The following is a 15,107-nucleotide window of genomic DNA, read 5'->3' as shown; positions in this document are numbered from 1 at the left end:
GCAGAGGGAGAGTAGTGGAGAGGACAAACTGAATTGGTCCACCCACACAGACAGCGTTGTGAAGAAGGCGCAGCAGCGCCTCTTCAACCTCAGGAGGCTGAAGAAATTCAGCTCGTCACCAAAAGCACTCAAAACTTCTACAGATGCACAATCAAGAGCATCCTGTCGGGCTGTATCACCGCCTGGTATGGCAACTGCTGCGCCCACAACCGTAAGGCTCTCCAGAGGGTAGTGAGGTCTGCACAACGAATCACCGGGGGCAAACTACCTGCCCTCCAGGACACCTACACCACCCGATGTCACAGGAAGGCCATAAAGATCATCAAGGACAACAACCCCCTGAGCCACTGCCTGTTCACCCCGCTATCATCCTGAAGGCGAGGTCAGTACAGGTGCATCAAAGCAGGGACCGAGAGACTGAAAAACTGCTTCTATCTCAAGGCCATCAGACTGTTAAACAGCCACCACTAACATTGAGTGGCTGCTGCCAACATATTAACTCAACTCCAGCTCACTTTAATAATGGAAATTGATGTAAAAAATGTATCACTAGCCACTTTAAACAATGCCACTTATGAGTAATGTAGGGTATGTCAACATTATATTCTCATATGTATATACTGTACTCGATACCATCTACTGCATCTTGCCTATGCCGTTCTGTACCATCACTCATTTATATATCTTTATGTAAATATTCTTTATCCCATTACACTTCTGTGTATAAGGTAGTAGTTGTGGAATTGTTAGGTTAGATTACTTGTTGGTTATTACTGCATTGTCGGAACTAGAAGCACAAGCATTTCGCTACCCTCGTATTAACATCTGCTAACCATGTGTATGTGACAAATCAAATTTGATTTTAATGTTTTGTACACTCAGTTTATAAACAATAGGCTATAGGCCTATTTCAATCATATTGAGGGAAAGTTCCATCGCTAGAGGGAAACCAGGCCCTGTTCACTTTTCCACACAGGTAATGTCATGGCTCATAAAATGGTAGGAGAGGAACAACATGAGTGGACACACAGTAAGTAAACACACAGTAAGCAGTAAAATAGTACACACAGTAAGCTGAAATGCTCTACTCAAATAAACTCTGTTTTTAAAAGCAACACACTGCCTGTGTGTGTGCCATGTTTAAACTAGAAGTTGAGTGTGTATTCTATTTCCAGTGAGTGTCTGTGTGTGGTGGCATACATCTCAGTGGTACGTATTAAAATGTCAGTGATGCCGCTTCCTTACAAGCCAAAACAATCTCTTCCTGACAAAACATAATTTACTTCTAATGCTGTTTATGTAACCACAGGGTAAAAAACATTACTATTTTCCTCTCATGTTCTGTTCATGTTTCAGCCCCAGAACAGACAGCCATTACTGAGCATATGGAGCGAGACGGAGCTACAGAGAGATGGAGGGTGGGGGGGAGAGAGAGAGAGGACAGAGATACAAGAGGATGAGGTGATATCTGCAGGTGACAGAAGAATATACATAACTGACTTATGATTTATATTATCTTGTTTGATATTGTAAATTTAATTGTCTAGTGGGGCATCGCCCATCTCCTGAGCCAGGGGGTCTGTCTGCAGCCTCTACCGGAGTATCCTCTCCCCTCTGTACCATTGCCCATTCTCCAGCCAGGATCCAGTCAGACCCATGTCACACTCCTCTAAGCAAAACAAAAAACACGGGCCTCTGCTAGAACTAACTTTGAATTTAACAACACTTGTAAACTAGACTAGACATTGCTTCAGTTACATGTTTCAGCAGCTCAACAACTTTTCTTTCCCTCTTCTCTCCATCCCTCTCCCCTTTCCTCCCTCTCTATGAACCAGTCTTTATTTTTGTAACATTTTTCCATTTCCCAGAAAGCAGCTCCAGCAGCTGTTGAGGGAGACAGACCTGGATGTCGCTGTCATTTTCTTCTTCTTCCTCCTATAGCCTACCAGCTACCACTGATACCGGGGAGAACACCGTGAGATGAATCATTCAGAGCAGGACACATGATGAATAGATGGAGGATGATTCCCTGTTCTACTGGACAGGTAGACATGGCCATCTAAGAGAAGACACAGTACTACAGATAAAACAGTCCATCATTACATTATTCTCTATGTGGCTTGGTTGTGAGTAGCACCATCTAGCTCCACATCTCCTGCTGCCTCTAGGGAGAAGCCTTCATTCCAGGCTCACCTCCATCCACCTGTTCCATGTCAGTTCATGCATATTGCATCACAACCATAATAGTCATGTCTGCTGTAATCCCACAAAGGCAGACACAGCAATAACGGCTAGATAGCTCTGCTGCCTGCTTTCCCAATAAGGGTCATAGCATTCATAAACACTGTTATAAAAGCATCATTACAGCGTAACCAATGACCAGGACAGCTTAAAATATTGGTAGGAAAAAGTTACTTATTTGTTCATTACTAATTATAAACTCAGCAAAAAATGAAAACGTCCCTTTCTCTGGGCCCGGTCTTTCAAAGATAATTCGTAAAAATCCAAATAACCTCACAAAGCTTCATTGTAAAGGGTTTAAACACTGTTTCCCATGCTTGTTCAATGAACCATAAACAATTAATGGATATGCACCAGTGGAACAGTCGTTAAGACACTAACAGCTTACAGATGATAGGAAATTAAGATCACAGTTATGAAAACTTAGGACACTAGAGGCCTTTCTACGGACTCTGAAAAACACCAAAAGAAAGATGCCCAGGGTCCCTGCTCATCTGCGTGAACATGCCTTAGGCATGCTGCAAGGAGGCATGAGGACTGCAGATGTGGCCAGGGCAATAAATGGCAATGTCCGTACTGTGAGAAGCCTAAGACAGCGCTAAAGGGAGACAGGACGGACAGCTGATCGTCCTCGCAGTGGCAGACCAGATGTAACAACACCTGCACAGGATCGGTACATACAAACATCACACCTGCATGACAGGTACAGGATGGCAACAACAACTGCCTGAGTTACACCAGGAACGCACAATCCCTCCATCAGTGCTCAGACTGTCAGCAATAGGCTGAGAGAGGCTGGACTGAGGGCTTGTAGGCCAGTTGTAAGGCAGGTCCTCACCAGACGTCACAGGCAACAACGTCGCCTATGGGCACACACCCACCGTCGCTGGACCAGACAGGACTGGCAAAAAGTGCTCTTAACTACGAGTCGTGGTTTTGTCTCACCAGGGGTGATGGTCGGATTTGCGTTTATCGTCAAAGGAATGAGCGTTACACCGAGGCCTGTACTCTGGAGCGGCATCGATTTGGAGGTGGAGGGTCCGTCATGGTCTGGGGTGGTGTGTCACAGCATCATCGGACTGAGCTTGTTGTCATTGCAGGTAATCTCAACGCTGTGCGTTACAGGGAAGACATCCTCCTCCCTCATGTGGTACCCTTCCTGCAGCCTCATCCTGACACGACCCTCCAGCATGACAATGCAATCAGCCGTCAACTCGTTCTGTGGGAGATTATCTGCAAGACAGGAATGTCAGTGTTCTGCCATGGCCAGCAAAAAACCCAGATCTCAATACCATTGAGCACGTCTGGGACCTGGTGGATCGGAGGGTGAGGGCTAGGGCCATTCCCTCTCAGAAATGTCTGGGAACTTGTAGGTGCCTTGGTGGAAGAGTGGGGTAACATCTCACAGCAAGAACTGGCAAATCTGGTGCCGTCCATGAGGAGGAGATGCACTGCAGTACTTAATGCAGCTGGTGGCCACACCAGATACTGACTGTTACTTTTGATTTTGACCCCCCATTTTTTCAGTTACACATTATTCAATTTATGTTAGTCACATGTCTGTGGAACTTGTTCAGTTTGTCTCAGTTGTTGAATCTTATGTTCATACAAATACTTACACATGTTAAGTTTGCTGAAAATAAACAGTTGACAATGAGAGGACGTTACTTTATTTGCTGAGTTCATGCAAGACGTCAACATTAATGTCTTAGAGGGTCTGGTGTTGTGAGAAAAAGGTACAGTTGAGACAGACCAAAGATAATAAGTGATCCACGGTTAAACGGTTAAACTAGTGCATCACTGGTCTGGATAAGACTTTCAAGGCATCACGTCATGGAAAACAGACTTCCATGTAGTGTGCCAAGTCTTAGTTTGGACAAAGTTATTAATATTAGTAGTATCAGCTTTCATTTAGGGCTGGCACGATACCAGTATTGCAAGACTCGTTAGTATTGCGGCAAGGAAACAAAACACTGCGCTGATTTAACTTCTTTCAGAAAACAGCCCTAATGTTGGAAACAAACATGTCAGAGTCACATATATTTATTTTCCAAGCTATAGCACACAATATTTCACATACGCTAGGTTTTTACAAGGACCAAAGAGTTTGGAGGTTTCATTGTTGACAAGAAAAAAAAATTGATACTGGTATCGTCACAGCCCTACTTTCATTGCTACGTGCCATGTCATGTACCATTAAAATTCTTCAATGAGATTTTCAACCCAAACTTGCATAACTGACTTATTTGTACTGCCGTCAATGAGAGAGTTCCCCAAAAAATCTCCAGTAAGGATTTGGCCGCTGTGAGAAACAGTCAGAGATCAGGCTCTAGTCGTGGCTTGTTTCCAGAGTGGTAGCAGAAGGACAATACATTTCAGTATCATAACATGACATCATTTAAAAGGACACTAAAAGATAAACTCAGTATTTTAATGTGACAGACAAACTACATCCCATTCACCATATTCATACATTCAGATAAACCACTGAGTGATATAACAGGACACAGACACATTTTTTCCCCCATTCTAGATGTGAGTAGAAGGAGTGACAGGAGTACAAATTGCAGCTGATGTCAGCTCAGCGATGCCTCTGTATTACGGAGATATTTCACACACGATCAGAGAGAAACAGAGCAGTAAGAGCCTCGGTCTGTGCCAACAGACACAGGGTCACTCTGCTCTTTCCTTTCCATCCATCCCACTTACCCCTGTCGCCCTCTTCCCTGCCCCCCCAACTTTCACCTTATTTAATGTCACTTCTGTTCTCCCTCCATCCTCTTTTCCTCATATTCCCCATCTCCCTCTACTGTTCTCCCCTCCTTCCATCTCCCTCTCCAGCACTCATAAAAGCGAAGGGCCCAGAGCACTACATTGGGTTTCAATGTGAGGAGAGATCATCAAATGCCTTATAAAGCTCAGTCAGTCAGTCTGTGTGCAGTCAAGCAGAACAGAAAACAAGGGCATGTTAGTCTCTATAAATCCTTCGGTAGCAGAGCTGTGGAATGGCCCCAACAGAGACAACAGTAAAACTGCCTTTCATTGGAAGGTGATTCAAAGGAGGGCTCAGGCAGCCAGACATGTCCCACCATACAGGCTAGCAACAAATCCATTTTGACCACCAACCTTAATCATGATCATATTCTTAACCTTTTCCTCGTGTATGGGTTGAAAATTGCAGATTTGGGCACTAACAAATGCCTAAATTGGAACGCAGTGGCAGTACAGTAACATGCTATACATGACAGAGCTCTGGCTTTGCGCTTCACAGTGCTTTATGGGATTTGACTGTTAGCCGAACTGAACTTGAGCACCTCACGTGACAAGTTGCCCCAATCCCTCACACTAATTGGGCAACTTTAGCACATTTTTGGTTGCCTGAGTAAGGGAAATTCTGTAAATTAAGAGTACTCCATGTATTTTGAAAGATGAGATTGAGGATTATAATAAATACCGCTTTGATGTCATACAAGCTAGCCAAACACCTGTGAGTCCAAATGTGCACTTAACATTTCCATATCTATACAATCAATGTTTATGATCACTATGCTTGATGTACAGTGACAAGATGACATGGCCTCATACCCTGGGTTGTTCTGAACAGAAAGAGCCGGTTTGTCTATTGTGAAGAAAATTTGGCACGCCACACACACCTGAATGACGCATTTCTATGCGCACCAAAACTACGATCGGTTTCCCTGAATTGCATTGTGAAAGTCTTACACTAATGTTGTATTTTATAAGTTAGCTAGTCATGTTGGCAATGGAATATGATTTCAAATTATGCCCACCTGACCCAGATTGCAATGGATAATTTACTATTTTTTGGATTGCGCAAACTACAGTGGCTGTGTGAGGGTGGGGATAGTGTAGTTTTCCAAACCAAAAAAACTACAAGTGCGCTTGCTCTAGTTCCTCAACAGCACAGCTTGGAGAGCTCCACAAAGCACCTTAAAGTGGAAGACTCCTCTTTGAGTCATAAAAGTGCATTGAAATTACTTAGGAACAGTGCATTCTTGTGGCCACTTAGGGAAACCAGTTAGTCCTCTCAATCGAACTAGCCAATTAGTTGGCTTATGTTGCACCTACTCCACATTTTCCAGGAATATTCTTATCATGTTACTGAATGTATCCAAAGTATTGTCAGATTTCGTTAACAGATTTGTCAAAAAGAACAGTAAATGTACAGTGCCTTCAGAAACTAGTCATACCCCTTGACTTATTCCACACATTCAAAATTAGATTTGTTTTTCACTAACCCATCGACACACAATACCCCATTATGACAAAATTAAATGTTTGCGAATGTATTGAAAATGTCTCATTTACATAAGTATTCACACCCCTGAGTCAATACATGTTTGAATCACATTTGGCAGTGGTTACAGCTTCGAGGCATTCTGGGTAAGTCTAAGAGCTTTGCACACTGGATTGTACAATATTTGCCCATTATTCTTTTAAAAATTCTTCAAGCTCTGTCAAACTGGTTGTTGATCATTGCTAAACAACCATGTTCAAGTCTTGCAGATTTAAAACCTCTTAAAACCTCTGAGTTAGAGGGTAGTATTTTCATTTTTGGAGAAAAAAAAACTATCCCGTTTTAAACGGGATATTTTGTCAGGAAAAGATGCTAGAATATGCATATAATTGACAGCTTTGGATAGAAAACACTAACATTTCCAAAACTGTAAAGATATTGTCTGTGAGTAAAACAGAACTGATATTGCAGGCAAAAGCCTGAGAAAAATCCAATCAGGAAGTGCCCCAGGTTTTGAAAACACTGCGTTCCAATGACTCCCTATTCAGCTGTGAATGTACCATCAACGAGCTTACGCCTTCTACGTATTCCCCAAGGTGTCTACAGCATTGTGACGTAGTTTTACGCATTTATGTTGAAGAATAGCCGTAGGCTATTGCCCGCTTTGAGGACAATACAGTGCCACTGACACGGCCCGCAACTGAAACATGCGGACTCTCCTTCAATGCAGCCGACGTGAGGAAAACATTTAAACGTGTCAACTCTCGCAAGGCTGCAGGCCCAGACGGCATCCCCAGCCGCGCCCTCAGAGCATGCGCAGACCAGCTGGCTGGTGTGTTTACGGACATATTCAATCAATCCCTATCCCCGTCTGTTGTTCCCACATGCTTCAAGAGGGCCACCATTGTTCCTGTTCCCAAGAAAGCTAAGGTAACTGAGCTAAACGACTACCGCCCCGTAGCACTCACTTCCGTCATCATGAAGTGCTGAGAGAGAGACTACTCCCCCCTACCTGACACCCTAGACCCACTCCAATTTTCTTACCGCCCCAATAGGTCCACAGTCGACGCAATCGCAACCACACTGCCCTAACCCATCTGGACAAGAGGAATACCTATGTGAGAATGCTGTTCATCGACTACAGCTCAGCATTTAACACCATAGTGCCCTCCAAGCTCGTCATCAAGCTCGAGACCCTGGGTCTCGACCCCGCCCTGTGCAACTGGGTACTGGACTTCCTGACGGGCCGCCCCCAGGTGGTGAGGGTAGGCAACAACATTTCCACCCCGCTGATCCTCAACACTGGGGCCCCACATGGGTGCGTTCTGAGCCCTCTCCTGTACTCCCTGTTCACCCACGACTGCGTGGCCACGCACGCCTCCAACTCAATCATCAAGTTTGCGGACGACACAACAGTGGTAGGCTTGATTACCAACAACGACGAGACGGCATACAGGGAGGAGGTGAGGGCCCTTGGAGTGTGGTGTCAGGAAAATAACCTCACACTCAACGTCAACAAAACTAAGGAGATGATTGTGGACTTCAGGAAACAGCAGAAGGAGCACCCCCCTATCCACATCGATGGAACAGTGGTGGAGAGGGTAGTAAGTTTGAAGTTCCTCGGCGTACACATCACAGACAAACGGAATTGGTCCACCCACACAGACAGCATCGTGAAGAAGGCGCAGCAGCAATCGAGAGCATCCTGTCGGGCTGTATCACCGATTTCTAATACACAAAGAATATTTTTGGAAAAACTGAACATTTGCTATCTAACTGAGTGTCCTCATTGAAAACATCTGAAGTTCTTCAAAAGGTAAATTATTTTATTTGAAGGCTTTTCTTGTTTTTGTGAAAATGTTGCACGCTGAATGCTACGCTAAATGCTACGCTAAATGCTACGCTAAATGCTACGCTAAATGCTCTTACACAAATGCTTGTTTTGCTATGGTTGAAAATAATATTTTGAAAATCTGAGATGACAGTGTTGTTAACAAAAGGCTAAGCTTGAGAGCTAGCATATTTATTTCATTTCATTTGCGATTTTCATGAATAGTTAGCGTTGCGTTATGGTAATGAGCTTGAGTCTGTATTCACGATCCCGGATTCGGGATGGGTAGACGCTAGAGGTTAACAAAATACTAAGCTGTGTTCCAATATATTTCACTTGTGATTTTCATGAATAGGAAGATTTTCTAGGAAGATTTATGTCCGTTGCGTTATGCTAATTAGTGTCAGATGATAACGGTCCCGTTCACGGGATGGGGTGTCACTACAGGTTAAGGATCCGCAAGGACGGTACCATATTCTCGGTACCATTTGAAAGGAAACACTGAAGTTTGTGGAAATGTGAAAGTAACGTAGGAGAATAACACAATAGATCTGGTAAAAGAAAAATAATCTAACGTTATTTTGTATTTTTGAAATGCAAGAGAAAGGCCATAATGTATTATTCCAGGCCAGTTGCAATTTAGATTTGCCACTAGATGGCCGCAGTGCATGCGCAAAGTGTTAACTTGATCCAATGAACCATTGCATTTCTGTTCAAAATGTTGTATCAAGACTGCCCAAATGTGCCTAATTTGTTTATTTGTAACTTTATGTTCAAAATTGTGCACTCCCCACAAACAATAGCATGGTATTATTTCACTAATAGCTACTGTTAATTGGACAGTGCAGTTAAGACTAACAAGAATTTAAGCTTTTTGCCCATATCAGATATATCTATGTCCTGAGAAATGTTCTTGTTACTTACAACCTCATGCTAATCGCATTAGCCTACATTAGCTGAACCGTCCCATGGACGGGACACCAATCCCGAAGAGGTATACTCTTTAAGGATTGAAATAAATCCTTACTTCAATTTCTAACTTAAACAAGGGCCAAATGTAGCTTGAGCATAGGCGGAATGAAGAGGCCTACACTGCTAACCAATCAGAACCAAGAGTGATTCCTAGTTGCATCTGGCCACAGCGGTGGTGGTGTGGTTGCTGCTTCAACTGGTCGGCTGTGGCCAAACCTAAACACTTGTTAGCCCTGAGGCCTGTCAACTCCTTTAACAAGGCTACAGAGAGGAAGCGCATACACGCACACACCGGCTTTCACAGAGGCCATTTAAGGGTGAGAGAGTTGGTGTGTGTGTGTGTGTGTGTGTGTATGTGTGTGGGCATGTATTACTATCCTCATGGGTACTGGAAATCCCCAGAAGTCCCCGCAAGGATAGTTAAACATTGTGCACATCCTCACGAGGACAAAGGCTATTTAAGTTTAGGGGTAAGGTTAGGATTAGGGAAAACAGTTCCCCAAAAGGATAGTAAAACATATGCTTGTGTGTGTGTGTGTTTGAAGTGTGTAAGAGGAGAAGCAGGGAAAAAACAGACGGTCCTGTACTGTAACGCACCTCAGGCTGGATGGCTTTGAACACTGGAGCGTCCATGAGTGTGATCTGACCCTGGAGAAAGAGACAGAGAGACAAGACAAAGAAAGAAGACAGAGAGAGAGGGGAGAATGGGAGATGCGGAGCTGTAATTTGGGCCACAGATTTGGAATGAAGAGTTGACCAGACATCATTGCAGTGCTTTCCAAACTTTATTCAATATTTCCAGAATAACCAGGAGAAATCCCATATTTTGGGGAGAAGTAGCATAGCGGTTACAGCTAGTTCAAAAATATGTCGATCTGCCATTGAGAAAGGCACTCAAGGGCATTTTCATCGAAAAGGACCCACGAGCACCAACACGTGAAGTTAATAAGGGCATATCAAATTGGGTGTCAAATGAATGCTAAAAAAAACATTTTTGGGAAATGAAGGCATACATGTGAAGTCGGAAGTTTACATACACCTTAGCCAAATACATTTAAATTCAGTTTTTCACAATTCCTGACATTTATTCAGAGTAATAATCCCAGTTCTTGGGTCAGTTCAGATGTCCACTTTATTTTAAGAATGTAAAATGTCAGAATAATAGTAGAGAATGATTTATTTCAGCTTTTGTTTCTTTCATCACATTTCCAGTGGGTCAGAAGTTTACATGCTACCAAATGCTAATTGAGTGTAAGGTCTTTAAATTGTTTAACTTGGGTCAAGCGTGTCAGGTAGCATTCCACGAGCTTCCCACAATAAGTTGGGTGAATTTTGGCCCATTCCTCCTGACAGAGCTGGTGTAACGGAGTCAGGTTTGTAGGCCTCCTTACTCGCACATGCTTTCAGTTCTGCCCACAAATTCTCTATAGGATTGAGGTCAGGGATTTGTGATGGCCACTCCAATACCTTGACTTTGTTGTCCTTAAGCCATTTTGCCACAGCTTTGGAAGTATGGATGGGGTCATAGTCCATTTGGAAGACCCATTTGCATCCAAGCTTTAACTTCCTGACGGACATCTTGAGATGTTGCTTCAATATATCCACATAATTTACTTCCTCATGATGCCATCTATTTTGTGAAGTGCACCAGTCCCTCCTGCAGCAAAGCACCCCCACAACATGATGCTGCCACCCCTGGTGATTCACGGTTGGGATGGTGTTCTTCTACCTGCAAGACTCCCCCTTTTTCCTCCATTGTTATGGTCATCATGGCCAAACAGTTCTATTTTTGTTTCATCAGACTAGAGGACATTTCTCCAAAAAGTGTGATCTTTGTCCCCATGTGCAGTTGCAAACCGTAGTCTGGATTTTTTATGGTGGTTTTGCAGCAGTGGCTTCTTCCTTGCCGAGCGTCCTTTCAGGTTATGTCGATATAGGACTTGTTTTACTGTGGATATAGATACTTTTGTACTTGTTTCCTGCAGCATCATCACAACGTCCTTTGCTGTTGATCTGGGATTGATTTGCACTTTTCACACCAAAGTACGTTCATCTCTAGGAGACAGAACGCGTCTCCTTCCTGAGTGGTATGACAGCTGCGTGGTCCCATGGTGTTTATACTTGCGTACTATTGTTTGTACAGATGAACGTGGTACCTTCAGACGTTTGGAAATTGCTCCCAAGGATGAACCAAACTTGTGGGAGGTCTCCAATTTTTTTTTATGCGGTCTTGGCTATTTCTTTTGATTTTCTCATGATGTCAAACAAAGAGGCATTGAGTGTGAAGGTAGGCCTTGAAATACATCCACAGGTACACCTCCAATTGACTCAAATTATGTCAATTAGCCTATCAGATGCGTCTTAAGCCATGACATCATTTTCTGGAATTTTCCAAGCTGTTTAAAGGCACAGTGAAATAATCTGTCTGTAAACAATTATGGAAAAATTACTTGTGTCATGCACAACGTAGATGTCCTAACCGACTTGCAAAAACTACAGTTTGTTAACAAGACATTTGTGGAGTGGTTGAAAAACAAGTTTTAATGACTCCAACCTAAGTGTATGTAAACTTCCGACTTCAACTGTAGATACATTTTTCAACCATTTCCATACCAAAAAAATGTGGCTTAAGTAAAGACTTGGATTTCTGGATAAACAGATGGAAAAGGGGTCTCAGAAAACATCTACCAGAAAAAGCCAAAGGCTATCAGAAATACATCAAAACAATAATTATGAAGTGAAACTATTATCAACACTTCTATTTAGTTTGAGAAATTGTTCACATTCTTTAAGATTAAGATTCCCTTGTAATTCCATTAGCATTTTTAAGATATTTTCTCATTTCTCTCTCTCATGAGAGGTTAAAAGTTTACAGAAATAACAAGTAATGGTTGACCGACCAGTTAGTTACTGAGATACCGTTACGAGATCCCGAGGCCCATTGTCAAGCCATGGGCCTCGGGGGGGGGGGGGGGGGTCAGTGACCAACAGATGTACATCTGTACTCCAAGTCATCCATAGATTAGGGCCTAATTTATTTATTTCAGTAGACTAATATCCTTATATGAACTTCAACGCAGTAAAATCTTAAATTGTTGCACGTTGCGTTTATATTTTTGTTCTCACATAAGTGTATTATCTACAGCACTGAACTCTACTCTGCTGGATTGTACTGTACTCTACTGTGTTATCCAAACTTGAGAATGTCATTGATATTCATAATTATGCATTTCGGTATCGTACAGATGAGGGACCCATGATGTAATTCCATTATCGGGTGTAAATTCACTTCACTTCCTTAATAATCAAAATATATATTTTCAAACTCAAGGTGCCATGTCATAGTTGACACCCCATTCTTTCTGCAGACACCTATGAATCTTAATTCGGAGCGGATATCTAGTTTTAGGAAAACGTGGTCGCATACAACCCGGAGAGAGATTTTAGATTAATTCTGCACAGATGTTCCACTAAATTAGTTTATGTACATTTTTCAGTGGAAATTATAAAAGTAGTACTTGTATGGTTTGTTAAACTTTGAAATTTGTTTGAAATACATTTAAAACAATTACCCTGATTAAGACAGTTTGGCAGTTTGGCTGGTTATAAAATTATAGCATTAGAGCTCCTAAATCGTAATTTCGCTACCGTGGCATTGCTCCGGTGTCTCAGGTAGAGTGGGATATACAAAAAACACATTTCCATTTCACACCATACACTCGTACAGGTTACACACTCTCACATTTGTGAAACAGGACAAATATAAGCACCCCCTATTTGATCTTTGAACATGAAAGGGTAGTGCTCCCTGTCTGTCTAGCTGGGTAGTGCAAGGCAGGGGAGAGGACTCCCAACAGTGAGAAGAGTGGCTCAAACTAGAGTTATGCCTAGAACATAGAGTATGGAACCTTCCTAAATACTTAACCAGAGGACCTGTGTCAGCAATAAAGAGCTGCTGCACTAAATCACATCAAAAAACAGCTGCGTTGCAGTAATGCTCTAACCGTACTGCCTGCAGAAAAAACAGTCAGACATTGGATTTAAATCTCCAATAAATAATATACAGCGCTTTGGCTTTTCAGGGAAAAGCAGGTAAATGACAGGCCATTCGTTATACTCTACAGAGTGATCGTCTATAATACGCAGTGAGCTGGTTTATGTTGTCTGACGTCATGGAAACTGACTGTCTAGGATATTAAGGCAGACTGTTTTGATCCATCTGAGGCTGGGAGCTGTAGCTTTTAGATAGGCCTTGTTCTATTGAGCATGTCAGAGGAAATTAGGGCGAGTGTCCCCTCCTGCCAACACACATCAATTCTTACTGAACTCACCCACTTACACCACCTTCTAAAAGACTGTCCAAGATGCATCATTGTCATTCCCCTTCCCTCGTGTCTCACGGTCACATAAGTCATATTCCTTACACACACAAACACAATATGTTGGATAGGTAGCTACTTACTGCATACTCCTCCGGGGTGACCTTCAGGACATCGAAGACGACGGCATCAAAACTCTTCTTTAGTTCAGAACCCTTCTCACTGAGAGACTCTGAGCTGCTGCTCTTCTGGAGACATGCACGTTAGGACAGGGAACATGGGAAACTAAAAGCTCAAAGGAATAGGGATTTGATTGACACCCACAATGCTCTTTATAGTAGTGTTTCCCAAACACTCTCCTGGGGGAACACTACAGTGCACTTATGTTCAAGCCCTGCACGGACACAGAAATTAAAGGGATACTTCAGGATTTTGGCAAGAGGCCTTTTCTACTTCCTTTATGTACTAAAAACGGTATCTACGAGTTCATCTAACTCTGGGGAAGTAGATAAAGGGCTTCATTGCCAAAATTTATAATTAGAATGTAAGGAGTTTAGGGGATAAAAGGTGTGTGTCTCACCTCAGAGGCAGTTGTGATGCCTGATTGGCCATTGGGGAGGTCCATCATTCCCACACCATCAGTCTGTTAGTGCAGGAGACCACTCCTCATCCTCATCCTCAGTGTGCGCACTCTGGAGACACAAACAATTACAATGACAAGGAGAAACTACATGTAAACCCATGTCTGCTAAATGACTAAAATGTAAAAATCTAATGCTAAATTTATCAGACCCTGGATCAACAGTGCCACCTTGTGGATGAAACGGGTAAGAAATTCACTTCAGATGTGGAGAGAGATAGACGAGAACGAGAGAGAAACACATGAGACGAGAAGGATGAGCAGAGACGAGAAAGATTGTTGCTACGGTATAAATATGACTATTTCTCTCTATACCATTTGTATTTCATTAACCTTTGACTATTGGATATTCAGTATAGCTTCCGTCCCTCTCCTCGCTACTCCCTTGGCTTGAACCAGGAACACAACGACAACAGCCACCCTCGAAGCAGCGTTACCCATGCAGAGCAAGGGAAACAACCACTCCAAGGCTCAGAGTAGAAAAATGTGTAGAAAATACACCCGGTTGATTAAATACACTTTTCCTGACATCATAAAAATATTTTATAACACACGTCATAAACACAAATATGGCTGCTGGGCCTCCCAAGTGGTGCAGTGGTCTAAGGCTGTGCCACTAGAGATTCTGGGTTCGAGTCAAGGCTCTGTCGCAGGCGGCCACGACCGGGAGACCCATGTGGCGGCGCACAACTGGCCCAGCGTCACCCGGGTTTGGCCGGGCAGGGATTTCCTTGTCCCATCGCGCACTAGCGACTCCTGTGGAGAGCAAGGCGCAGTGCACGCTGACACGGTTGCCAGGTGTACGGTGTTTCCTCCGACACATTGGTGCGGCTGGCTTCTGGGTTA

The 15,107-nt window shown here is 43.1% G+C and overlaps 1 protein-coding gene across 3 annotated transcripts in view; it reads right to left on the bottom strand.

Annotated features, from left to right (window-relative positions):
• Positions 1–15,107, bottom strand: part of ralgps2 (Ral GEF with PH domain and SH3 binding motif 2) — a 134,526-nt gene that overhangs the window by 83,241 nt on the left and 36,178 nt on the right. For 2 of the 3 annotated variants that reach the window (XM_021604203.2, XM_021604205.2), the window contains exons 2-4: positions 14,202–14,313; positions 13,765–13,869; positions 9,900–9,950 (exon numbers count right to left, since the gene is read on the bottom strand). In XM_021604203.2, the coding sequence (XP_021459878.1) occupies positions 9,900–9,950; positions 13,765–13,869; positions 14,202–14,249 (204 nt within the window). In that variant the 5' untranslated portion in view covers positions 14,250–14,313. The remainder of the gene's footprint in view (positions 1–9,899; positions 9,951–13,764; positions 13,870–14,201; positions 14,314–15,107) is intronic. The other variant, XM_021604204.2, reaches the window with a different exon arrangement.

The sequence above is a fragment of the Oncorhynchus mykiss genome, chromosome 5 (assembly GCF_013265735.2).
Source record: "Oncorhynchus mykiss isolate Arlee chromosome 5, USDA_OmykA_1.1, whole genome shotgun sequence".
Classification (NCBI taxonomy): domain Eukaryota; kingdom Metazoa; phylum Chordata; class Actinopteri; order Salmoniformes; family Salmonidae; genus Oncorhynchus; species Oncorhynchus mykiss.
Note: the sequence above shows the minus strand (reverse complement) of the source record. Positions and strands in the feature narration are given on the sequence as shown.